The 26,220-nt window shown below is 39.0% G+C and overlaps 1 protein-coding gene across 2 annotated transcripts in view; it reads left to right on the plus strand.

Annotated features, from left to right (window-relative positions):
- The window catches only part of SLC7A11 (solute carrier family 7 member 11), an 89,384-nt gene that overhangs the window by 52,289 nt on the left and 10,875 nt on the right, over window positions 1-26,220 (plus strand). The window contains exons 7-11 of one of the 2 annotated variants that reach the window (XM_025462246.3): window positions 10,063-10,186; window positions 12,268-12,371; window positions 13,265-13,361; window positions 14,909-15,058; window positions 16,280-17,977. In XM_025462246.3, the coding sequence (XP_025318031.1) occupies window positions 10,063-10,186; window positions 12,268-12,371; window positions 13,265-13,361; window positions 14,909-15,058; window positions 16,280-16,597 (793 nt within the window). In that variant the 3' untranslated portion in view covers window positions 16,598-17,977. Of the gene's footprint in view, window positions 1-10,062; window positions 10,187-12,267; window positions 12,372-13,264; window positions 13,362-14,908; window positions 15,059-16,279; window positions 17,978-26,220 lie in introns of those variants that run through there. The other variant, XM_025462247.3, reaches the window with a different exon arrangement.

Raw genomic sequence — 26,220 nt, forward strand, 5'->3', positions numbered from 1 at the left:
GAGTCTAGAGCAGACTCCCCACTGAGCATGGAGCCTGACTCAGGGCTCAAACTCAGGACCCATGAGACCACAACCTGAGCTGAAACCAAGACTCTGAGGCTCAACTGACTGAGCCACCCAAGTGCCCTAATTCAATACTCTTTTTAACTGATAAGGAAGTGTAAACCTGGAGAGATTCAGTGATCTGTTTGAGTCCCTTCAAGTGACTGGAATGTGACTACACTCAGCCTTCAGATTGGAGTCCAGAAAATTTTTCAAAATTCTATGAACTTAAGTTAAAACAAAATCAAAGGCAAAACTCTGGGGAAAAGATATTGTGAAAAGACAGTTTATACCTGGGATGTTATATATATATGATATCTGGTGGTCAAATAGATACAATATTAATATGTTATTATATACTATATATAAATAATTATATATATATATACACCATATACTCGAGTATGCCTGTAAACACATATAAAAATATATGTATATATATACAAATACAAATACATGTATATACAAATATATGTATATATATATACAAATATGTGTATATATATACATATACCATATACAAATATATATACAAATATATGTATATATTTATATATACAATATACAAATATACAAATATATATACTCGAGTATGCCCGTTTGTGCATGAGTCAGCATAGGGGCAGAGGGAGAGAATCTAGAGCAGACCCCCCACTGAGCGTGGAGCCTGCCCCATAAGGACCACTTCTATTTTATAGTCCCTCAGCTACTGCACAGTATATTTGACTTGAGAAAATTATGCCTAGAGAGAGTGTGCCTATGAATCCTTGTAGCCTAAGAAAAGGCATTAGTAAACATAAAGCATAAAGCTTATTGTTCAGAGAGTTTAACTTTTGAGCTGAAAGATAAAAGATCACAAAATTTCCATTTCTGCTGCGAGTATGAATCTTTGCAAATGGGCAGCCTGCAGAGAGAAGAGGGAGGGCTTGAAGGAGGTGCTGCCATTTTCTGGGCCTTTGTGACCTCTTCAGGGAGCTGTGAACCATTCCAATCAGGCGTCTTCATCATCACTTTCTTGGCAAGGACACATCACCTCTCTCGACTGGCAAGGTTCTTGGTCCATCAACTCTACTTCTTCTCATCTTTGCCTTTCTCTACTGCTTCATCAGCCTGCTGTGTCATGCTCTCTGTAGCCCTGCCGTATGGCTTTACCAACTTACTAAAGCTGGGTCATAGCTCTTGGAGCGTCTGTTGACTTTGTACTTTTCCTGCAAAGAATTACCCTAGGAGTATAAATAGAGACTTGTTGCGGTAAAAAAAAAATATATATATATATATATATATATATATATATATATATATATTTTCAACTTTATAGTGTCAAATAAATGCATATGTTAATCATTCATATATAGCAGCTTTACAAAACGAATTCATATTATTTTCAAAATGATACTTTAGGAAGCCGGTATTGGGTCCAAAAAAATGATCTGAAGACATAATTTGACTTGTAGAATGTAGAGCAGTGATTTTAAAACTATTGAAACCCTCAGTTGTATTACAGAGTATCAATGAATAGAACAAGGAAGAGAGGACCGATCTGGTTGACCTGAGTGAGAACAGGGTAGTCTGTAACCTTGCCTGTTGTCCAGTTTCTGTTCTGATTCCCAGAGCAGCCAACTGGAGAGTCACTTATCTATTTGACCACCAGATATCAAAGTAAAATTATTACTAATAATTAAATTTGTCATCGTTCAGAAATGTTGATGGCAATTTTTGGTGGTATGAGCGGTAGTTATTTATCATGGTTGAACATCTCCACATTTACCTGTTCCGTTTCTTATCACGTGGCTGATCAGAAATGTGCCTGGAACTGGTTTATGCGTATATAGTAGGAGAAATGTCATCTGTTCCTTCCAAGATATGTGCTTATAGCCTGAGGGAATTTTGACTCTAATTTCCATTTACTATGCCAAAGTGGGTATATTTATTTTATGTTGCCTTGTTCTTGGCATAAGAGTATTTTTATTTAACATTGCATTGTGTTATTATATGTCTTTGGTCAAAACAAGAGACTATTGTGCTTTGGTCTTTGTTGGATGGGTGACAGTTGTTAGAAGTGCAGGAGATTTTCTATTTTTTTTAAAGATTTTATTTATTTATTCATGAAAGACACAGAGAGAGAGAGAGAGAGGCAGAGACACAGGCAGAGGGAGAAGCAGGCTCCATCCAGGGAGCCTGACATGGGACTCGATCCGAGGTCTCCAGGATCACACCCTGGGCCAAAGGCAGACACTAAACTGCTGAGCCTCCCCGGGATTCCCTGAGATTTTCTATTTTAAAGTAGCAAACAAGGAGATCTATCTTTGTTGCATTTCTGGGAAGTTTGAATAATGATTAATTTTTAATCTTCTCAGATACGATTGTTTTAATTTGTGTTTTGTAAGTTGGGACAGTGTTTTAAGAATTTTATACCATATACTGGTCTTTTATAAAACAACATAATATATGAGAAAATTTAATGAGGACTCTTTTAAGTCTTATATAAACTAATTGAGACCTTGATATAATGAGGCCTTTCATTCTTTTATTGGTCAGGGTAATGCCAGCTGCTACAACAAACAAACCGCAAGTCTTCAATGGCTTTCAACCATCAAAAATTTAATTCTTAAATCATGTAACAGTCCAGTGGCTAACTGGTGATGTGATGTTAGCCAGTGATGTCCCTGGCTAACCGGTGGGCCTTCTTATACATGTCGATTCTGTGACCTAGATTCCTTTCACAGTGTGGCTTTGCCACTCTATAGATTTTCTGCAACTAGCTGTCAGGCGAAAGGGGTAACGAGGCAGCCCGCTTTGGCCTTTAATTGCCCCATCAGTTGAGATCGAGGATAAGTCACCCTCTCACCCAAATACAAGAGAGTCTGGCAAATGTGGCCCGTGTGGGTAGCTCTTCCCAGGAACAATTTATACTTTGGAAAGAGGTACATAAATGTGTGGTTGGTGGTTATTTCATCCATACATCTGGATTTTAGGGACTCTCTTCCAAAGAACGGTTCCTGAGATGTTGCATTATTGTAATGTATTTCAGGCTAAATCCTGAGGAAAATAATGAAATTTTAAAAGGCATATCATAAAAACAGTGTAACAAAAATACGAATTGAACATTAGTGTGAAATTTAAGTTATTGTTCTTAAGATATTTTATCTTTTCAGCTATTTAATTTCTAACATTTTACTAGAAACCATTTTTTTTCTCCACTCAGACTTGCCCACTAATATCTTTATTATACCCATGATAAATATAAATAATTGTAGTATATCTGGAAGACATACTCTAAATCTCTAGAAAATGAGAGAAAGTGAGATGTAGCCATGTTAATCTTTTTGAATGAAACTCAAGCAAATGAAAATGTATTCTCAAGCTACATTTTGCCAAATAATTTTACTTAGCGATGAATTTATTCTAATAGGATAAAAAATTAAGTATTTTTAGGGATTGAACATTTACACTAATGCGTCTGATCGCTTATCACCCTGTGTTTCTGAATTGTAAGTTTTTGTTTTAGTTCTTTGTTCTATCTGGTGTTGCTGTACATTCTTCCCTCCTTACATTTTCCCGGGAGCTTCCTTCAGCCCTGCAGTCTTTTAATCTGTGTCTGTTCATTTCTTACATTTCTCTACAGGTCTCTCTGTCTTCTCTTTCTGTTTATGGACTTCTTCATCTGTGGACAATGGAGAATGGTGAGATTTAGATTAGACATCAGTAGTATTGAAATTTAAAATGCCTCAGTGACAACATCCGTAGCCTTGCCATGATCCTTTTAGGAGCAGAGGGCAGGTGTTTAATGCCTGAAATCAGTGGGATCACGGTGTACCTTTATGTGACAATCTGTTTGTCACATCTTTGTGTTCATCCTTGGCCCAGGAATTGTGATTAAGTTAGAACTGAACATGATTCTTCCTCTCGCTGTGTTTTTTTTTTTTTTCTTTCAGCGACAACCCACACATTTCCCCTAACTCCTTGCTATGTCTCCTCAAGTGCATTTCTTTTCTGTCATCAACAGCCCAATTCCCACTCACCATGGATAACTAGAGATATAGTGATAGCACTAAATGACAATGAGGCAAAATCACTGAAAACACACAAAAGAATTCGTGAGTCCAGCCACCTGTAATCTAATTGTTTCAAGTCTGGAAAACTATCAAAAACACTTATTTGTAAATCAATTTGTGCTAGAAATGTCAGAAAACACATAGCCAGATAAGATGATTCAGCGCCCAGGGCTCTCTGGAGTGTTCTGTATGAGCAAGAGTCAGGGAAAGTATGTAAAAATGTATGGAAAAAAATCATGTGAATGAAAAAATATAGATTGATTTTCTTTAAGATATACTATTATCTTTTTGACTATAACACGTGACCGAAGTTATAAGAGTGACAAAACTAACAGCAGTATATAAACCGTGAATCAGCAAAAATTAATTGATTGATAGTGGATACAGAAGAGAGAAATAAAAGAGATGTTTGAGTCATTTCTGTGTCTGAGCTATAGAAAAGCTTTCAAGGTCTTCATAGGGTAATTATAAATAAAGTGTTAAGAATGATTCTGGAAAAAAACTTGGAATCAAGAGATACTTAGTATAATTTTAAATACTTTGTGTTGAGATGAATCACAGTTCCATTTCAATTATATATGAATAAATAGTGCCTAGTTTATTAATAGAATTGAAAAAAATTAGAAAATTGTTTACTTTCTTTTTTGTATCTCACAAATTAAGAAGTTTACCATGTTCTTGCTCTTCTTAATCTTTCCTTCCCCCCTTTTTCCTGAATGTCACATACATGTGTTAAAATCTTAATGATTTTTAAATAGAAACTGTGAAATGGGATCCCTGGATGGCTCAGCAGTTTAGCACCTGCCTTTGGCCCAGGGTGTGATCCTGGGGTTCTGGGATCGAGTTCCGCGTCGGGCTCCCTGCATGGAGCCTGCTTCTCCCTCTGCCTGTGTCTCTGTCCCTCTCTCTCTCTCTCTCTCTGTCTCTCATAAATAATTAAAATCTTAAAAAAAAAAAGAAATTGTGAAACATCAGTCACTTCCCTCCTTAGAAGATTCTTGAACACAAAAAGAGCAGGCTTTAAGATTGTCATCATGCCCAGTCCCACGGCCCAGAGACAATTTTAGATGCCCCAGGATCAATGCGTTCTGTGGTCTCGATTGTATGCACCGCGACACTGAGGATTGTGTGGAACTCCTTTTGGTTCACAAAATCAGAAAATTTTGATCAAGTTAGAAAACAATTTTAGGAATATTCTAAATTCAAGTGATTACTAAATTACTCATATGGTTTGAACCTCAGAAATCCCTATAGCTTCAGGTATCCTCAGATCTCTGGAGAATCAAGCTAGGTTTACTCATTTGGTGTTTGTAGCAAGAGTCAACATAAACCCTTGGAAACAGTGGTCATTTCTGATGCTCTATCACAGTTGTAGAGCACATTAAAAAATGCATCCCATGGTATATTTATTATTTGCAAGTTTATTCATGAGAACTATGTGGAACCTAGAGAAATACACTTGGCTCATAACGTGTCACATCGTCACATTCAGTTTTCTGATATTTGTATCATACAGAATAAAACACATGTCTGTCAGCACCTGAGAATCCCAGGGACCTCGTGCGTGGAGTTAGAGCAAGTACAAAGTAGGGGTGATATGGCAAAAGATATGTGGTAAATGTGGAGCTTAGAGCTGAAAGATGTAGGCTCAAGTTTCAACCCTCCCACTTACTATTTTTGTGACCTTGACCACATCACTGAACCTTTCTGAGCCTTCTGGTTCTCATGTTTGAAAAGGGTGGGAACAATTTTGACAACCTCTTATTTGATTGTTGAGAATTTTGTTTCTTATTCGTCTATACTCTCTCTCATTCCACAAAGGATTTGGAATGACGTGTGTATATTTGAAGATAACGTGTATTTGTCAGTGCTTTGTAGATTATACAAATATAAGCTACCAGACATTACTTTTGGGACCCTTTGGATTCCACTTCATTCCTTACAATGAAGTGCTTTTAAGCAGATGTTCCAGAGACTTCCATTTAATAATTTCTAAGAAAACAAGTATTTATCCATGTGTGACATAGACTGGTTATAGGTACCGATTTAAAATAAGCCCACATACCCTCATGTGTTTGTATCGGGGAAAAAATAAATAAATAAAATAAATAAATAAATAAATAAATAAATAAATAAATAAATAAATAAATAAATAAAATGAAATGAAATAAAATAAAATAAAATAAAATAAGCCCACAGGAAAGGAAGACTGCCCAAGACCTTTTGATTGAAAACTAAGGGCAGCTAATAAAATTATTGGATTCTCACATACTTAATGGCCTTTAATTGAAAAGACTTTGTATAATGACTAGAGGTCCTAAGGATTAAGTAACTCTTTTCTTGTTAATCATAACAGGCATGCACAAACATTCACAAAAGAGTAGAACTCAGAGGGATGAGTTATTTTTATTCAGCTTAAAGACAATGCTTTCGGTGCACTTGGAATTGGAGGATACCTCACAGTAACACAGAGGCTTTGAAGTATCAGTGGTCTACTAGTCCCTTTAATTCATTTTATTATCACGTGCCATTTGCCTTAATCTTGAGTTACTAACTGTGCTTATCTGCCCTCTGCATCTAAAGCCTCCAGAAAGATTGCTCTGGCATGGCCTAATAGCTTTTATCAGCTCACCCAGTGGCTCTTAAGCTTTGATGCTTGAAACCCAGGAGTTAACCACATGGTGCCAAGCCCTTCTGAACACGTCAACTGCTTTCCTTGGTAATTGATTGCTGTTTATGCCAAGGCAGCCGCAAGCTCTTCTCCTCCTTCCCTTTGTCAAAATGCAGTGGAACTGGAGCACAGAAGACATTGGCTTTTTTGCCACACCCCCTCCAATTCCCATGGCTTAATTTTCTGAGAGAGGAATTCCTGGGCATGTTGTGAATTGCAACAAGGTTGGACCCTTTCTTACTTTTGTCTTATCGTTTAGGTTCCTTTGACTCTCCCCGCCCCCAGAATCTATATAGTATATCTGGCTGATAGTAAATTTGTTAATAATCTATACATTTCAGCTTCTCTGACAAACATGCTCGCTTTTCCTCCTCTTCTGCAAAAATTGTCTAGGGAAATTTATTAGGTGAGCTTCTGTGGTCTTTTGAATCTACCCCCAAATTTTCTAAACATTGAAACTTTTTTTCAAAAGTTCATCCACTTTCTCATTCATTTGGGGAATATAAAAAATAGTGAAAGGTAATAAAGGGGAAAGGAGAAGAAATGGGTAGGAAATATCAGAAAGGGAGACAGAACATGAGACTCCTAACTCTGGGAAGCGAACTAGGGGTGGTGGAAGGGGAAATGGGTGGGGGGTGGAGGTGACTGGGTGGCGGACACTGAGGTGGGCACTAGATGGGATGAGCACTGGGTGTTATTCTGTATTTTGACAAATTGAACACCAATAAAAAATAAATTTATTAAAAAAAAAGTTCATCCACTTGACCTTAAAGCTCATGTTACACAAAAAAATTGTAAAAGTCACAGAATAACTTTTTTCCCTCCTTTATGGTAAGTAAAACTGCATTATTGGTCTTGATAAGAGTTTTGCAAAGCTCTTATATATGATTGCAAACAATTATGATTTCAACAATTATGATTTCTCTGAAAATTAAGAGTTAAGAGATTGAGGACCCACATGCATGAGAAAGAGAGTACATCTTAGTGGTTAATAAGCTGTGCCTTGAGCTAGGATTGATCAGTTGACTTCTGGGTTTCTACTTACCAGTTCTGTATCTTTAAACAATTATTTAGACTCTCTTAGACTTAATTTCCTCATCTACAAAATGGTGATGATGCTCCTAACTCACAGGATTTTCTGAAGATAAAATGAGGCAAATATGTAAAGTACCTTATAAAATATCAGGCACATAACAGCCACCAAGTTAATGGCAGTAGCTAGTGCTATAGTTTTTGTCATTGACAAGTGGAGAAAAAAAAGTTGGATTTTTTTTTTAGGATTTCCTTCTGCTAAAACCAATTCAGAAAACATCCCTCAGACATACCATTATTTTGAAGCAGGAAGTGGGGAGGTTGCCTTGGAAAAGCCCAGCTGAGGCTAGATTCTATGCTGGGAGGGTCACAGCCCAGATTTCAGACTGACTTCCCCTGCTAATTTGCAGCGTCATCTGATGGGACTTGTCCTGGACAGGCTAGTTACTTCACTGCACTTAACAATGTCACCTCAGTTTTTATTAACAGAAAACTTTATACTTCTTAATCCCATTCTTGCGAGGAATAGAGAGCCTCTCTCTCCCCGCCTCCCTCCCTGCTTCTCTCCTCCAGAGAAGGAGCTTAACACACCATTTGGGATGTTAAAAAAAAAAAAAAAAAAAAAAAAAAAACAGAAAAGATTCAAGTTTAAAATCATACAGTGAATGTTTGAAAAGCTGCACATATACCTGCAAGTTCGCCTTCTTAGCCCTTTGCATTTACGTATAGTCTTTCTTTCGAAGAAACAGAACTCATCTTTAGTATGCCTTATGCCACTCAGTCCTTTGTATTTAATTGGCCTAGTGATTTCCTCTGCTGAAATTTAGCATTTATCAATCACAACTAGCAATGCATGTTACGGTGCTAACTGAAAATTCCACAAGACCCTCTTCACACTGGGGAAGGGGAACATCTGCTACTTTTATATCAGGATGCCAGGATTTAGAGGTCAATGTGTTTCCCCATCAAGGCTTCAGGCTTTGGGGATCAGGGGAAGTGAAAGGCTCCAAGCAGCATAATGAATGGCAGTTGCTGACTGGCTAGCTTTGCCTGTTCTCAACAGGGGATAGTGCTGTTCAGCATAATGAGCTGGGACTTTGTGTGCTAAACATACCCAGCTTGGGGAGAGAGGCAGGCTGTGCCTTTTTTTTCCCCTCCCAGCTCTGAGCTGTATTTTCATCTTGGAAGAAATTATATTGAGGTCTTCATTAGTGGCACCCAGCAGGGTCTAAGGCCCCATGAGGGCTGATAAGCTGTATGGCTAAAAAACCCATCAGCCTTTGTGCAGGGAGCTGAAGGTTTAAGTTGCTTGAACTGGAAAGAGTCTGAAGAGGTGATTATGTTAAGCAAGTAATGTGTATCGGTAACATGGAATCAAATTATTAGGGTCAGTAACTCCTGGCTTTGCCAGTGCATTAAATGAAGACATAACATTGCATTTGTGCTGGGTACTTCTTGATGCCACAGAGTGTCAGCACTGTCCGGTCATATGTACTTCACAGCATGTCACCTCTAATTTCATGGGATTATCTGCACTGTTGCTTTAATAGATACTCATGATCTGGAGCTTCCTTTGAACTCACAGCAGGGCAGTGCAAAGTCATTACTGTGAGCGCTTCTGTGCTTTTTGCATTATATATAAAATTATCATCACTATCATTTAGAATGGTAGATCTATCTTGCTCTCATGCATCCCAAAGTGTACGACTTATTTGCTGATAAGGGAAGCTATCTAAGGCGGAAAGCTGAATGGGAAAGATCTTCTTGGGGTCTAGCATTAGAAAGGTGTCAAGGCAGTCAATTAGTATTAGAAAGGTATATAGACCCATGGTTCTCCAAGCGCGGTCCCCCGGCCAGCAGCAGCACAATTGCCCAGGAACTTGTTAGAAAGGCAAATCCTACTGAATCAGAAACTCTGAGGTGGGATCAGCAAACTGTTTCAACAAGCCTTCCAGGTGATGCATGATCGAGTGTGAGAAACACTGCTGTAGCATTTGTGGAGTACAAGAGTGGGATGGCCCCATATGTTCTGAGGGTAGCGCAGTAGACAAGACAAATGAAGTATCTGTTCCCATGGACCTTATTAAATTACAAAGGACTGTAGCACTTCACCCTGATAAAATATGCATACTCAACAGAGGCTATAATTATCATACATACTATTTTATTCTTTGTTTGAATTAGCCTGTTATCGTACCGTCTTTGCTTTCAGAGAATGACTAACAAAAGATAACTAATAAGCAATTCCTTTGTGCATTTCAGAACCATCCCCCTTGCAATATGTATATCCATGGCCATCGTCACCATTGGCTACGTGCTAACAAATGTGGCCTACTTTACGACCATTAGTGCCGAGGAACTCTTGCTTTCAAATGCAGTGGCGGTGGTAAGTCCAAGTTGGGAAAATGCCAATTTGAATTTAGGTTAATGAGTTGATGCAATTTTATAGTAGTTCCCTCCAGCAGAAAGTGTTTTGAAATTCAGTAATCTCTTCTTGACCTGAATGATAATGAGCATTTAAAAAATTTAGAAGACACCTTAGCATATTCCATTTAACTGATATAGCCAGAGTCCTATATGATTTCTTGGCACTGTTCGTTTCATATAAAACGTTTCCCCATATTCATGCTTGAAAACATATTTCCATGTGTGCGTGTGGAATAGAAGAAAACATTCTTCCAACATGACTTGCAGGATAGGTGGGCAGTTACTGAATTTAAACGAATGTATTTTTTGGTCTGCAAATTGCGATTTATTCTGTACTCCTTCCTGTTTGTAAACTTTTTTTTTTTTTAGAAAGATTTATTTATTCATTAGAGACACAGAGACAGAGAGAGAGAGAGAGAGAGAGAGAGAGAGAGAGAGAGTGAGGCAGAGGGAGAAGCAGGCTTCCTGTAGGGAACCTGATGCAGGACTCGATCCCGGACTCCAGGATCATACCCTGGGCTGAAGGCAGGGGCTAAACCGCTGAGCCACCCAGGATCCCCAGTTTGTAAACTTTTCAAACTTAAAATCTTTGTTTGTTTCCCCACAGTGCCACTTAAGAATTTCCAAGGGACCATATGTGTTTGTTTTTTTCTACTATATCCTTAATTTTTGGAAATACTGAGTTATTCAAAGTTAAACATGTCATTGCTCTAGCACTTCTCAGAATATTAAAGATGCTAATGTGCATTTTTAACTCCCTAAGAAGCGGAGACTCATAATTTTACAGCATTTTCCAAAAATTTACTTGACCCCAGGACCATCTTTGCCCTCAAAGGTCATGTTATGAGACTGTCAATCTGTGACACATACTTTTAGTTTTGTATAAAAACTTAACTGGCAAGAAAGCATTTATTCATGACCTCATAACAATGAAGAGTGAAAAAGTAACTTCCCATCACCAGATGTCAGTTCCTTTTAAAAGAGTCACTATTACCTCATGTGGACAACATCCACAGGGGACAAATTATCTCATTTCATGGGAATCTATGTACGTGTTCACTGTATTAAAAAGAGACTTTCCCGCTGCCATAAGTCCCACCAGACAAGCCAGTGTCCAGAGCTTACTGATGTCGGGTCAGTCGTCTCATCTTACTAGACAAAGGGCAGCACTTACTTTTAGAGTGTGATGTGGTCCATTAATTACACAGCACCGGCTGCATCAAGGACAACTAAAGAATCCCACATAGTTGTTTTGTTTTGTTTTGTTTTTTAAATACATCCTTAATGGAGATTTGCAGTATTGTATATGCCATGGCGGAAAAGGAAATTTTGGAAGTCTTGTTTATCTTTTGTATTTTCTGTGGCTCGACTTTCGCAGACCTGTATATGTATTCCAGCCTTTTTTTAATGGGAAACCACGGAAGGAATTGGCCGATCCCTGAGAGGGAGAGAGTGGCTCAATAAACAGACATTCAGCTAATGTGATTATTCTGGGCAAAAGATTTTCAGAACCGCTTGTATATGCGGTATAAATGATTAAGTCATCGATTATGTCTCTCTGGACCTCTGTGTTGTAACAGGGGGATTGGTAGATGAAACAAGTATCTGTGACACTTCTCAGGGTACATTTGTAATTCGCTGTAAAAATGTGGCTTTCTAGGCTAAAGGGAAGGCATTTTACAGAAGGATTTCTGTCTCTAATAGGAGAACTTCTGAACTGAGCTTTTCCTACTTACCAGAATCAGAGATGATAGATATCATGGTTGATAAAGATTCAATAAATGGATCATTGCATTATGAAAGTAGAGAGAAGGTGCTTGTTTAGACTCTTGCCCATAGTTTTGCAACAAGCAATGCCATGGTGCCTGCTTTTGATTATTGTCCAAGAAGTCAGTCTGACCCTAACCAAAAAGAAAGATTATAAAACGTACACGTATCAGCAGGCCAAGAGAAAGTCATAGAACGAGTTTGGCCTAAATTGTTTCATTTTATTCCACTTTCTGGCAGAGCATTAATTTGCTTCATTCTGTCTTTCACTAGACCTTTTCTGAGCGGCTACTGGGAAATTTCTCATTAGCAGTCCCGATCTTTGTTGCCCTCTCCTGCTTTGGCTCCATGAATGGTGGTGTGTTTGCTGTCTCCAGGTGAGTGAGTTCAAGCATTTCTAGAAATGCATTTCTGTTTTTGAGATTGGCTGTGATGAGAGTAGTTTTAAAAGGAAAAGAAATAGTGCCTGCAAAGCTGTTGTTTTTAAAGAGACATGTAAGATCGAAGTCTTAGTCTGAGCATCGGTAGCATGGCTCATTCTGCCCATTAGAGGGCACTGCTTGTCAACTCATAGTCTACGCTGCAGCTGGGCATAGAACAATTTTTCTTTCTTTTCTTTCTTTCTTTCTTTCTTTCTTTCTTTCTTTCTTTCTTTCTTTCTTTCTTTCTTTCTTTCTATTTTTTTTAAATAGAATGTCTGCAGAGTTCAACAACAGCATTTTATTTCTGGTGATAAAATCTTTTGTTTCTCTAAAGGTGACAAGAAAAAAGTAAAGTAAGAGACACCAGAAATCACCACCCCGCCATCTGTATCCCTTTGGTTTTGTTTGCTGCAAAAGTCCCTTTTATTTTACCATAAGATTAAGATCCAATCAGAAAAATGTAACTGTTATGTGTGTGTACACGTGCATGTCTGTGCGTACACACATTTGCATGTGTGTGTACATTGGACTGGATTGGATTGACAGCACACGTACGACACTCGGAACCTAGAACTATTTATATGTAGGGAGAGCTATGCTGAGTTGGATGTTGCTATTGTTTCTCCTCAAAGAATAAGATAAATGTTGGCAGATTTTATAAAATTCGAAGTCAGGTTTCTTTTGATGCTTCTCTGCCTTACCGGGACAGTGGAACCTGAATAATCACCTAAGAAATGTCAAACCAGTTGCTATAATAGTAGATGCAAGTTTTCTCTTAGATTTCTGGATTTTTCCCTTTGAAATGATCAATTTTACAGTCAATTCCACCCACATTTTTCTCCCATCAGGTTATTCTATGTTGCGTCTCGAGAGGGTCAACTTCCAGAAATCCTCTCCATGATTCATGTCCGCAAGCACACTCCTCTGCCAGCTGTTATTGTTTTGGTAATGCATATTAAAAAGTATACCTAGATATAAGCTTGAATAACAGGTTAGCGAAGAGGATTTCAAAGCAGAATTTAGATAGTGCTTTACTTTCCTGTTCATTGCTAAATTGGCTCTGTGTATATCTTGATGGAGTTTGGGAGGCAAGATATTTTCCATCGCTTCCCTTTATTCAGTATTTCTGATGCATATTTGATGCTTTGGGACCCATCACTTCTTTTTCCCCTTTGTAGAAACTCGCGAGGTCTAAGGGAAATGATTAGACCTGGCTCCTGTCCTCGACACAGAGCCTCACAGAAAAGGATGTAGAGCAACAAGTCCCAGTTCTGCATACTGAAAGTGAAGCTGAAAGCCCCAGTCCAAAAACACCTAGAGGTACATCATAGTATCATAGGCACCTTATAATGAGTTGCATACAAAATTATAGAAAAAAAAATCGCTGAAGCCCTAGGCACTGCAGTGATTCTGTGATTAAAAGTGAGATATTTGAGAGCAACTCTAAAGGGAAGAAGGAAAAAGCACCACAGCTGAAATTTGAGTTGTAGAATTCTTAACGCAAGGTGTTCGTGAAGTGTGGGACACACATGGCTGTGTCAGGTGTAGAAGTCCTCAAATACCCATTGGCAACGTTCTGTTTGTTTTTACCTGCTATTTGGTAATATTTTTGTCAAGTGGACTTGGCTGTCAGGAGCACCATAGACTATATTGGACATTCTGTTTCATGCATTTGTGTCATTATGTTTCCTTGAAAACTCTCCGGAAAGTGTGCGTACGCTCTGTGCGGAATCTGGAAGTCAACGTCACTTGTGGGAACAGAATGTACTATTCTGTGAAGAGGGCTTTCATTTTGAGCCTCTGCTATCAGTGGAGCTGTCCTTGGCATGTGGAGCTGCAGAGACTCGCTAGGCTGATCTCTGGGCTTCCTTCTTTTCTGTGGTCTTGAGGGTCACACCTGGCAAGCACACGGGGAGAGCAAGTGTTGAGGAAGGAGAGGTCAATAATTTGCATTCAGGAGACGACAGAGTCACTGAGAGGTGGCTGTGTTTCCTGAGTGTGTGTAGCCAAGGGCTTGTCAGGAACCATTTACAGAGCTCTCTGTGAATTTTCTAATTGGGTACACTTGATTTTCAGTCTTAGTTATTCGCTTCTCATCTCAGTCTCTGGGTCTTTAAATGTAAGTCAGTGAATATCCGGTGTTTTACACTTTGGAAACACGCTCTCTTCTCTCAGATGAAAACACACACACACACACACACACACACACACACAACCGCACAAGTGAAAACTGAACATCTGTATAAAATTCCACTTGATTAAGTGGTAATGATGATGCTCTTCCCAGGCTGTTACTGGTGCGTAATGGGGTATAAGAGCAGAATAGAGATAGGAAGTCAGTCGAATATAGGTTTTTAATCACTGTCGTAGTTTATCCGTATAACTAATCATATGAAAAGGGTAATCGTAATGTGTAGTGATGTTATTGTTTGTTACCAGCTGTGTTCTCTTTTGACTCACCGAGCATGGTTTTTCTCCCCTTTCCCCCTTAGCACCCTTTGACGATGATAATGCTCTTCTCTGGGGACCTCTACAGTCTTTTGAATTTCCTCAGTTTTGCCAGGTGGCTTTTTATTGGGCTGGCAGTTGCTGGGCTGATTTATCTTCGATACAAACGCCCAGATATGCATCGTCCTTTCAAGGTAACCTCAGTAATCTTGATGGGTTTCCATAAATCTTTCTTCTAATACCTAGTCTTCCCGTTGTCATAACTTGATGATGGGGAGCTTGGGTGGGGGCAGCATCCTCTGGAATCAAATGTTTAACTCCCGCAGTTAGTGCCTTGATGTTGGATTTATGTTAGCTTGGAAAAATAACTCATCAGGTCATTTATGTGATGTATACCCAACTTTTTATGTCACTTTTCTGAAAAATGTTGCTTTTTCTTGGATGTGTCTAATGACCCGACGTGTTCAAAGTGTGGGATATGGGATACTCGTGTCTGTCCGCTGAGTAATTGTGGATAGGCGTGCTGAGCCGGGGCGGGGGGATACCTGCAGAATTGCCACTAATTGAAACTCTAAAAAAGACCCTGCTTTACAAAACAGGCGTTTTTAAGTATTCTTAAACGTTATGACTTATTACGTTGTTCTTTTTCTACATTATATGGTCTAGAAGGAATAAGAGTGTGAATACACAGGGCGTGTGAAAATGTATGAACGTACCGCATAATAGAATACCCTTCACCATTGTGAAGCTTTCCTTTTGGGAGGGCTGACGAATGTTTCTTGTCTCTAGCTGCAAACGTTCATGGATTGATCTGACCTCACTATTTATTTGCTTTTAAGAAATAACACAGATAATGTCGTCAGTCATGTTGTCAGAATTTGTTTCTAATTACATCCATAGCCTAATGCTAGCAACATCTTTATTAGCGGTTGAATAGGAGTTGGTCTGTTTTATTCCTGTCAGTTCTTATTGTGAGTCTCCAACAGAAAATCAATATGCACTGAAAGGCTATAACATGTAGCAAGCAGCCTGTGCTCTTGACTCCACATTAAAGCAGATTCTAATCATAATTATCCCAGAGCCAACCTTTTAAAATAAAAAACGTAAGTCATAGTGGTACTTACCTAGTCAAACAATTCAAACAAAGCATCTCCAATGAAACATGCTTATTTATCCTTAGGTTTTATTCTATTCAAAATTAAAAAAAAATTAAGAGAGTATGGTTGCTCCATTCTGTGTGCCCTGTTAAAGAGATGTTGCTAGTAAGGTAAGGTAGGCTGGTGCCTGTCACCGCCTCTTCTCACGTGGCTGGTGGGGATCACCCCATCCAATGACTGATGAGCTCCTCTTGAACCCACCTTCTGTCTCTGGAACTGTTTGAAATGATTTGTTTTCCTCCCTGTGCTTTGTTCCAGGTGCCGCTGTTCATCCCAGCCTTGTTTTCCTTCACGTGTCTCTTCATGGTTGCCCTTTCCCTGTATTCGGACCCATTTAGTACAGGGATTGGCTTCATCATTACTCTGACGGGGGTCCCTGCATACTATCTCTTTATTATCTGGGACAAGAAACCCAAGTGGTTTAGAAGACTGTCAGGTAAGACTTTTACACAGTTTTGGGACCTCTTGAGAGACCGTGTTATAGAAAACCCAGTCTATGGGTACACACAACCACACACCCACACCCACACACACCCCTTAATGTTCAACAACGTGAGCAAGGCAACTGCTCATTGAAATACATTTTTGCATTTTAATTAGGACTAGCAGAAAAAGCAGGAAGGATGTTTGGGTTACAGCCGTTCCATCCTTGCAGGATATTTTAGTTTGAGCTGCTCTAATTACTTCTTAAGAGAATAGCTTCTTTAGATAGAATTTTATCAGCAGTTCTGGAAATGACCTCATTGCCTTCCTGACTCCCTTACTAACCTAATTATTTTTTACTCTGGGTTGAACTCAGTTTATTGATTCTATATCATAACATGCTACCTGCCGAGTGATGTGAGATTGGGTAGGGAGTGAGGCAGAGACCCACAGAGGTCCTACATGTCGTGATTACGACACAATCCTGGTTAATGGGCATAGTGAACCGCAAAGGGTCCTAAGAACAGCAAGAACACCGAAGAGAAGAATAACAACACCTCTCATGGATTGTGTGATTTCTGTGCGTTAGCACATATTTGACCTTATTTAATCCTTATAACAGTGTTCTGAGTTGGCAAAAGTTTATTATCCCTGTTTTATAGATTTTGAGTCATAATGTGGGAGAGTTTCTGTGCCTTGTTCCAAGTCATGCAGCCAGAATTCAAACTCAAGCAGTGTTGTATTTTATAAAAATCATCCTGGGTACAGGGAGGGTGGATTAGACAAGGTCAGGGCTGAAGAGATTCAAGACTGGTAGTTACCACGGTAACCCCTCACAAGGATTAAGAAAGGTCTGACCGAGGACAAGGCCCGCAGAATCCAGGAGAAAGTGAACCATGTTAAAGGGGGAAAAAGCAGAAGGGCTTGGTGACCAGGTAAGTTGGGAGAAGAGGAAATATGGGATAAGAGGAGGTAGAAAGGGTGCTTGGGAGCAGCCTTTGTGGAAAGCCTACCCCTCTGGAAGGGTCTCTGCTGAGTAAGGCCCTCCTCTCACATCATCTCATGTCATCTCATGTCATCTTCCACAGGCTCTGTGAGAGAGAGAGAGAGAGAGAGAGAGAGAGCGCACGTTTGTTCTTCTCTCCTCAATGGGAAACTGGGACTCAGGGACATAGGGAATTTATTTCTGCGTGTACAGATTTTAAACCATTGAGCTAGGATTTGCACCCACAGCTGCTGGGCTTCAGAGTCTATGCTCTTTCTGGGGCACAAGGGAGAAGTAAAAAAAAAAAAAAAAAAAAAGTAGCCAGAGGCCATGTTTTTGCCTGTGAGTTGGGATGAGTTTAGTGAGTTTAGAAAATGATTGTTCTTAGCATGCATTTTCATTGACTTCTCTGACCATAATCCATTCTTAAAAGCCCAGCAAGAAGTTGAGGGAGATTTCTGATATTTCTGATAGAATTGTTAATAAATAATGTCAGTGTTACTAAACCTAAGAAAAACCCAAAAGCCCCTCAAAACATGTATACATATTGACTCACCAGTGTGCTCCACAATCTCATTTAGAAGTCAGCCATTTAAAATGGACTTTTGCTAATAATAATAATAATAATAAAAATAAATAAATAAATAAATAAATAAATAAATAAATAAATAAATAAAAATAAATAAAATAGAGTCTTGCTACTGTTCTTTTTAGCTTATAATTGGTGTTTGGTATCTTTAGACCTTATGCTACTATTTATGTCTAAATTTTGTTTTCTAGCCAGCAACACTGAGTCCCTGAGGAGGTGTTATTCTAAAAGTTGGGTTCCTTAAGGCTAACAAGGGCCCACTGATTGTCCCGCAGGGTATTTCACTTCTATTTCCTATTAGGTCACACTCGTTTTCTGTGGAGTATTTGTAGTTAGATTTTCTCTGTTGTAGGCAATACACACAGAGGCGTTTCTGAAAAGGGAAAAGGATCTTGTTAACCAATAACTGCCCATAGGGTTGCTGTCCTCATTACCAATGTCTGGAACAGACTAGGGATCATCATTGTGAGGTCTGTGTGTCTCAGACCCCGGTGAGAGAGAGTTCAATTCCCCGAGAGCCATGGGAAAGCCCGTGAACTGAGGGAGAGAGGGCTGGTAGCCCTGGAGTTGGGCCATGATGAGGCGGAGCTTGATGAGAGAGCCGATGCCATGCTTTCTCCCGCATAGTAGGCCTTGCGCTCCACCTATTGGGAGGCAGCCAACTCTGAACATCCCTTCCCATCGCTTCCACGTACATATTTTGCACCATTTCTTTGTCAGTGCCTACCGACTTCCAGTTTTCACACTAGATCCTTCTTTGACAGTTTTCCATGCTTATGTGATCTTGAAGTTTTTTGTTGTTTTCCTGTCTCTAATGATGTCTCAAACATCTCCAAGGACTCCAAATTTAGTGTAGCCATTTGCGAAAGCAGCCGCGATGCAGCAGTCCCATAATGGTTATTCGGATCTCAGAAATGCCATTAAGTCTTACCAGGGAGCATGGCAATTCTGTTTTTAAACTGTGAGCCTTGTAACCTTTTATCTTTATAGCCGCCTTGAAAGTGAGTAGCAAAAAACAACAATCCTCCATAATTTTGTTTGATTTTCCTCTTAGGCAGCATTCTTGTAGTAAAATAAAGAAAATTCATAATATTTATTGCTGCAATAGCAAGTGTTTTCCTAGCCTTTGGCCAAAACAAAACACTCATACACGGACCCACAGGCAGTCAAGTCTTGCCCACCACCTCGCCTCCTCTCCCAACTGCCTCCTTGTTAGGAAAAAAGCTCGGTGTGAACGTGCAGAGCTTCTGCGATTTCATATCAAATGTTGTTGTTGTTGTTGGGTAACATTCTCTAGACTTTCTATTATCATTTATTTTCACCCTAATATACACGAACCGGTCAGCCTCCTGAAATGATAGTTGATCAAAATACATCTTACCTAAGGTGCCTTCACAAACGATGCGAGGTGACTGACCAGCCTTCAGAAAATAGTGAAAAGCTGCTTGGCACAGAGAGCCAGGAATGTTCAGAACCCGAAGATCTGAGATTTGCAGGGATTTGATGAATTTCTCTGGCCACAGGATGCCAGTATTGAACCACGTTTTGTCTGATAGCGTTCCTAGGGTGAAAAGAAAATGTGCTCTTAAGGGAATAGTCAGATACACAGAACACATTTTTCTGCCATCTGTGACAGAGTCGTGAATTTTTCTGGGTATTTATTTATTTATTTATAGAAACACGAGCTTCTCACCAGGGAAAATGGGGCGGACACCCCACTGTCCGACTCAAATACATGGAGGTAGCTGGAGCTGGCAAGCTCCGGCGAGGGCTGGCGGTAGCTGTTTTGCTTGGCTGCCTCCATTTATCAGCCAGACTGTGTCACAGCCCAGATGACTGGATTGACTGGGAGTGGATCCCTCTTGCTAAAGCAAGATATGGAGGATAGTAGTGTTGAGGCAACACCTTTGATTACAAAGCATCATACCGGGGGCAGCCCCGGTGGCGCAGCGGTTTAGCGCTGCCTGCAGCCCGGGGCGTGATCTGGAGACCCTGGATCGAGACCCTGGATCGAGTCCCACGTCAGGCTCTCTGCATGGAGCCTGCTTCTCCCTCTGCCTGTGTCTCTGCCTCTCTCTCTCTCTGCATCTCTATGAATAAATAAATAAAATTAAAAAAAAAAAAAAAAAGCATCATACCGAAGAGCGCCAAGCAAAAGCATCATAGTCCATCTCTGTAGACAATGACTTTGCAGTTCCAGGGTCCTGAAAGCATATGCTGCTTACGGTGTGTCATTGGCAACCTGCCTAATGATGCCTCACTGAAAGTTGCCTGATGGCACATGACTGGCTCTTCGCGAAGACTGTAGTACGATATTTTAAGTTAAAGTACGATATTTTAAGTTAAGCTGGCCCTACATTTCTTAGGGGCCCAAACCACCTTCACTGTAAGGATAAATAAAACGAGACCATGCATGTGAAAAGATTTGGAAGACTTTAAAAAAAAATATGTACTATAGTTTTACTCTGACTTGTGGGGAAGATTGGTTTTGTTCTAATACTTCACAGACTTACTCAGTTTTGGCTGCAGGACCCATGCTTGTACCAAGTGTGGTTGGGTAAATCGGATTTTGCAAAGTCAGTTGTTGTTTCAGCTGAATTCAAAACTACTGAACACGAAAAAGTAAAGCTGAAAACACTGCAATTGCTGTTTGCTCTTCTTGTAGCTTGCAGTTCCTGAAAACACCAAGTGTAGGCTTGTTGGCTCCACTTTACCTAAAAGGATGATATCATGGAGGAGCACCTGGGTGGCTCCATTGATTAAGCGTCTGTCTTTGGCTCAGGTTGTGGTCCTGGGATCTATTGAGCCCTACATGGGGGCTCCTGATCAGTGGGAAGTCTGCTTCTTTCTCTGCTTCTTTCTATTCCTCTGCCTCTCCCCTTCTTGTGCCCTCTCTTGTGCTCTTTCTCTCTCAAGTAGATAATTTATATATATAAATTATATAAAACTTATAAATTAATAATATAATAGTAAATATTTTATATATCTATAAGCATATATTTATTTATAATTATATATATTATATTATATTATATTATATTATATTATATTATATTATATATTTAGAGAGAGAGAGTGAGTAGTATCATGGAGCTGATTATCCCCAAAGTCAAAAGGCTCCTATGAGCATGGAAGCAGCTGAATGCCACATGGTCCACATTCCCTGTGGGCAAGTAGGAAGCTTCCACAGAGGCTTGTTGGGTTGCTGAGAGTACCCCTATCTGATCTCATCTTTGGAGGTGACCTAGAAGGAAAAGCTGGTGTAGTTCCAACGGCTAAATCAGTGCCACAGTCAGTCACTCTGGCCGAACCTCCATTATGAGGAGAATTATTTAAATCTCAGGATCCCAAGAGCAGATTTAAATCGTAGGAGAGAGCGTAATAGGACAATTTGAACATGGAAGAAGAGAAAGGGTGTGCAGAACTGGAAAACAGATTCTTTGGCCTCATATGTCCTATTAGAATAGAAGACCTAAATGGAGCTTTCAGAAAGGAGAATGTCACAAAGCAAAGAATGTCACTAGCAAAGCATCAGGATCCCCGAATTGCTCTTCTTTTATCTGGAGCTGATACAGTTCTGTGACATGGGGAAATAAGATGTCTAAGAAAGCAAAAGACTGGGGGTCCAGAATGCAGAAACAGACATTCGGGAAAGGCTTTTGTTCGGGAGATACGTGCATGAATAGTCACACACACACACACACACACACACACACACACACACACACACGTCAGTCATTGTAGGGATTAGTTCAGGGAGGAAGAGATGGAGAGGATATAAATTTAACCCCAATGCTTTGCAATCCACCACTGAAAATGCCTAAAATCTCCTACTGTTTCAACCTATCGGATAGCCCTGGCTCCTTCTCTGCTTACAAAACCATATATCCCATACTGCTGATTGGTACTTCCTTTTCAACAATCTGTTTTTCTCAGATAATTTTACCACTTCCCTTTTCTGTAAATGTGGACTTTTATTACTCTTGAGCACTCACTTGTCTTCCACGTATATCTCAGTGTAGAGCGGGCTGTAATACATATATTTTATTCAAGAAACATTTACAGGGAGTTTACCATTTGCCAGAATTGTCCCGAGCTCTTTATAATTGATGTATCTTAGAAAATGAGTGTGTGGAGAAAAACAACTTTGGGGAACACTCTTCTAAGGCAGTGGATGAAAAATATACCTTTTTTTTTTTTTAAGTGAAGTTAAATACTGCTTCTTGGAAGGGATTCTTCCAGGTGACAAGTCATGAAAGAGGAGGATGATTGTGTGTCTGGATGAGTGACGATGCGGGTCTAACACTATCGAGAAGACAGGCCCTAGAGGCTCCAGGACCCGTAGCAGTCTGAAGAGGTTCTATAGGGATGGATTACAAAGATTAAGAGATGAACAAGAATGAACACCCTGGGAAACTAGCATCACAGAATTCTAGGACTGCCAAGATAAAATGACCTTAGAAATCATCTAGCCCACTGGTTTCTACATTTTAGTGTCTAGCAGAATCACAGTTTTGTGGGCCTCCTACCTTTAAGTTTCTGATTTAGTAGGTCTGGGATTGTGTTTTGAAAAGTTGCGTTTCTGATAACTCAGGCTATTCCCAGTTCAGGGAATTACACTTTGAGAACTATTTTTGAATCCAAGTCCTTTCTTTTTTTTTTTTTTTAAGTTATTATTATTATTTTTTGATGGAGATGTGATTTATATTATGACATTAGAGGACTTTAAGGTATATGTGTTGGTCTAGTACATTTGTATATCGCAATATGATTACTACACCAGCATTAGGTGTGTTGAGGATGGCTCAGAGGTAGTGTCTTAGCAAGTTTGTGATTTATTGTACTGTTGACTGTCATCACTATGTTGTACATTAGACATCCATAGCCGAGGTTATACTCTTTTTTTAAAAATTTTTATTTATTTATGATAGAGAGAGAGAGAGAGAGAGAGAGAGAGTCAGAGACACAGGCAGAGGGAGAAGCAGGCTCCATGCACCGGGAGCCTGATGTGGGATTCGATCCCGGGTCTCCAGGATCGCGCCCTGGGCCAAAGGCAGGCGCCAAACCGCTGCGCCACCCAGGGATCCCCGGAGGTCATACTCTTAAACAACATCTCTCCAATTTCCTAGCCCTCTAGTCCCTGGTAAGTAGTCCCATTCTACTCTCTATTCAACAAGCTCATTTTTTTTTTTTTAGATTCCATAATGTAAGTGCTATTATGCAGTATTTGTCTTTCTCTGACTTACCTCACTTAGCATAATGTTGTTGCAAATGGCAGGATTTCCTTCTTTCTCACGGATAAATATAGTCCATAATAACATCTTCTTTATTCATTTTTCTGTTGATGAACACTTTGGTTGCTTCCATATCTTGGCTTTTGTGAATGATGTTGCAGTTAACATAGCTTGAAGATACACCTATACCTTTGAGATACTGACTTCAACTTCTTTGCACACATAACTGGGAATAGGATTGCTAGATCACAGGTAGTTCAATTTTTAAGTTTTTGAGGAACTGCCATTATGTTTTCCATAATGGTTATAACCAATTTACATTCCCACCAGTAGTGTATAAGGGTTGCCTTTCCTTCACATCCCCACTAATATTTTTTATCTCTTTTTGATAAAAGCTATCCTAACAGGTGGAAGGTAATGCCACATTATGGTTTTGATTTTCATTTCCCTGGTGATTACTGATGTTGAACACCTTTTCATACACCTGTTGGCCATTTGTATGTCTTTTTTGAAAACATGTCTATTCAGGTTTTTGGTCTTTTTAATTGGATTATTTTCTTTTTTTTTTTGGTATTGTGTGAGTTCTTGATGAATTGTGGATAATGGTCCCTTATCAGACATATGATTTGTGAATATTTTCTCCCACTTTTATTTCAAATTATTGAAATAATCATTTTCTCCCACTTTTATTTTCAAATTATTTTATTTCACAATATTTTGTCAATTTGTTGATTATTTCCTTTGCTGAGCAGAGCTGTCTAGTTTAATATAGTCCCACTTGTTTTCATTGCCTGTGCTTTTGATGACTTGTCCAAGAAATTATTGCCTAGACTGATGTCAAGGATCTTTTTCCCTATGTTTTCTTCTAGGAATTTTATGATCTCAGATCTTACATTTAAATCTTTGATCCATTTTGAGTTAATTTTTGTGAATGGTGTAAGGTGGGGGTCCACACTAGAGTTTCATTCTTTTGCATGTGGATACCCAGTATTCCTAGAACCATTAATTAAAGAGATTGTCCTTTCCCCATTGCATGTTCCTGGCACCTTGTCAAAAATTAGTTTACTATATGTATAAGGGTAGGTATACATATATGGGTTTATATATAGGCTCTCTATTCTGTTCTTCTAATCTGTGAGCCTCTTATTATGCCAGTATCTTTGATTATTGTGGTTTTGTAATATGGCTTGAAATCAAGTATTGTGATGCCTCCAGCTTAATTCTTCTTTTCAGGATTGCTTTGGCTATTCAGGGTCTTTTGTAGTTCCAAACAAATTTTAGGATAGTTTTTTCCTATTTCTGTGAAAAATGTCATTGGAATTTGTTTGAGATTGCATTGAATCTGTGGATCACCTTGGTTCATGTGGACATTTTCACAATATTCTTCCAATTTAGGAACATGAGATATCTTTCCATTTATCCATATATCCTTAATCTCTTTCATTAACGTCTTGTAATTGTCAGTGTGTGGGTCTTTCACCTTCTTGGTTAAATTTATTCCTAAATATTTTATTGTTTTTGATGCTATTGTAAATGGAATTGCTTTCTTAATTTCTTTTTCAGATAATTTATTGTTACTGTATATAAATGCAACTGATTTCTGTATGTTGATTTTGTGTTCTGCAATTTTATGAAATTCATGTATTAGTTATAACAGTTTTTTTAGTGAGGTTTTAGGGTTTTCTTTTCTTTTTTTTTTAAAGATTTTATTTATTTATTCATGAGAGACAGAGAGAGAGAGAGAGAGAGAGAGGCAGAGACACAGGCAGAGGGAGAAGCAGGCTCCATGCAGGGAGCCTGATGTGGGACTCGATTCTGGGACTTCAGGATCATGCCCTGGGCCAAAGGCAGACACTAAACCACTGAGCCACCCAGGGATCCCTTTTTAGGGTTTTCTATGTATAAGATCACCCATCTATGAAAAGAGTTAATTTTACTTCTTTCTGACATGAATATGATTTGTTTCATTTTTCTTGCTCAATTGCTCTGGCTAGGACTTCCAGTATGCGTTTGATATATCCTTGCATCCCACAGATAAATCCCACTTGACCATAGGTAAATTATCCTTTTATTATGTTGTTGAATTTTACTTGCTAATATTTTATTGAGAATTTTTGCATCTATATTCATCAGGAATATTGGTCTATGATTTTTTTTTCTTATAATGTCTTAGTCTGACTTTGGTGTCAGCAGAATGCTGGCCTCATAAAATGAATTTGGGAGTGTTCCTTCCTTTAGAATTTTTTAGAACAGTTAGAAGGATTGGTGTTAATATTTCTTTGAAGGTTTCCCAGAATTTATCACTGCAAGCATCTATTCCTAGGCTTTTCTGTGTTGGGAGGTTTTTTTTTTATTAGTGATTTTATCTCCTTACTTGATATTGGTTTATTTAGATTTTCTCCTTCTTCCTAATTTAATCTTGGGAGACCATATTTTTCTAGGAATTTATCCATTTATTCTAGGTTATTCAGTTTGTTGGCATATAATTGTCCATAGAAGTCTCTCATAATACTTTGTATCAGTTGTAATGTCTCCTTTTTTTTTTTTTTAAAGAAGGAGACAGAGAGAGAGAGAAAGGGGTGGTGGAGGGGCAGAGGGAGAAGGAGAGAGAGAATCTTAAGCAGGCTGCATGCCCAGTGCGGAGCCCAATGCAGGACTCAATCTCACAACCCTGAGATCATGACCTGAGCTAAAATCAAGAGTCAGATACTTGACTGAATGAGCCACCCAAGCACCTTTTCTTTCTTTTTGACTTTATTTTTTGAGTCTTCCTCTTAGTTAATCTAGATAAAGTTTTATCTTTTCAAAGAATCAGTTCTTAATTTCATTTATATTTTTGTTTGTTTTTCTGTCTCTATTTTATTTATTTCTGCTCTGATCTTTGTTATTTCCTTCCTTCTGCTAACTTTGGGCTTTGTTCTTCTTTGTCTACTTCCTTGAGGTGTAAAGTTAAGTTATTTGAGATCTG

Source organism: Canis lupus, chromosome 19, assembly GCF_003254725.2.
Source record: "Canis lupus dingo isolate Sandy chromosome 19, ASM325472v2, whole genome shotgun sequence".
NCBI lineage: Eukaryota > Metazoa > Chordata > Mammalia > Carnivora > Canidae > Canis > Canis lupus.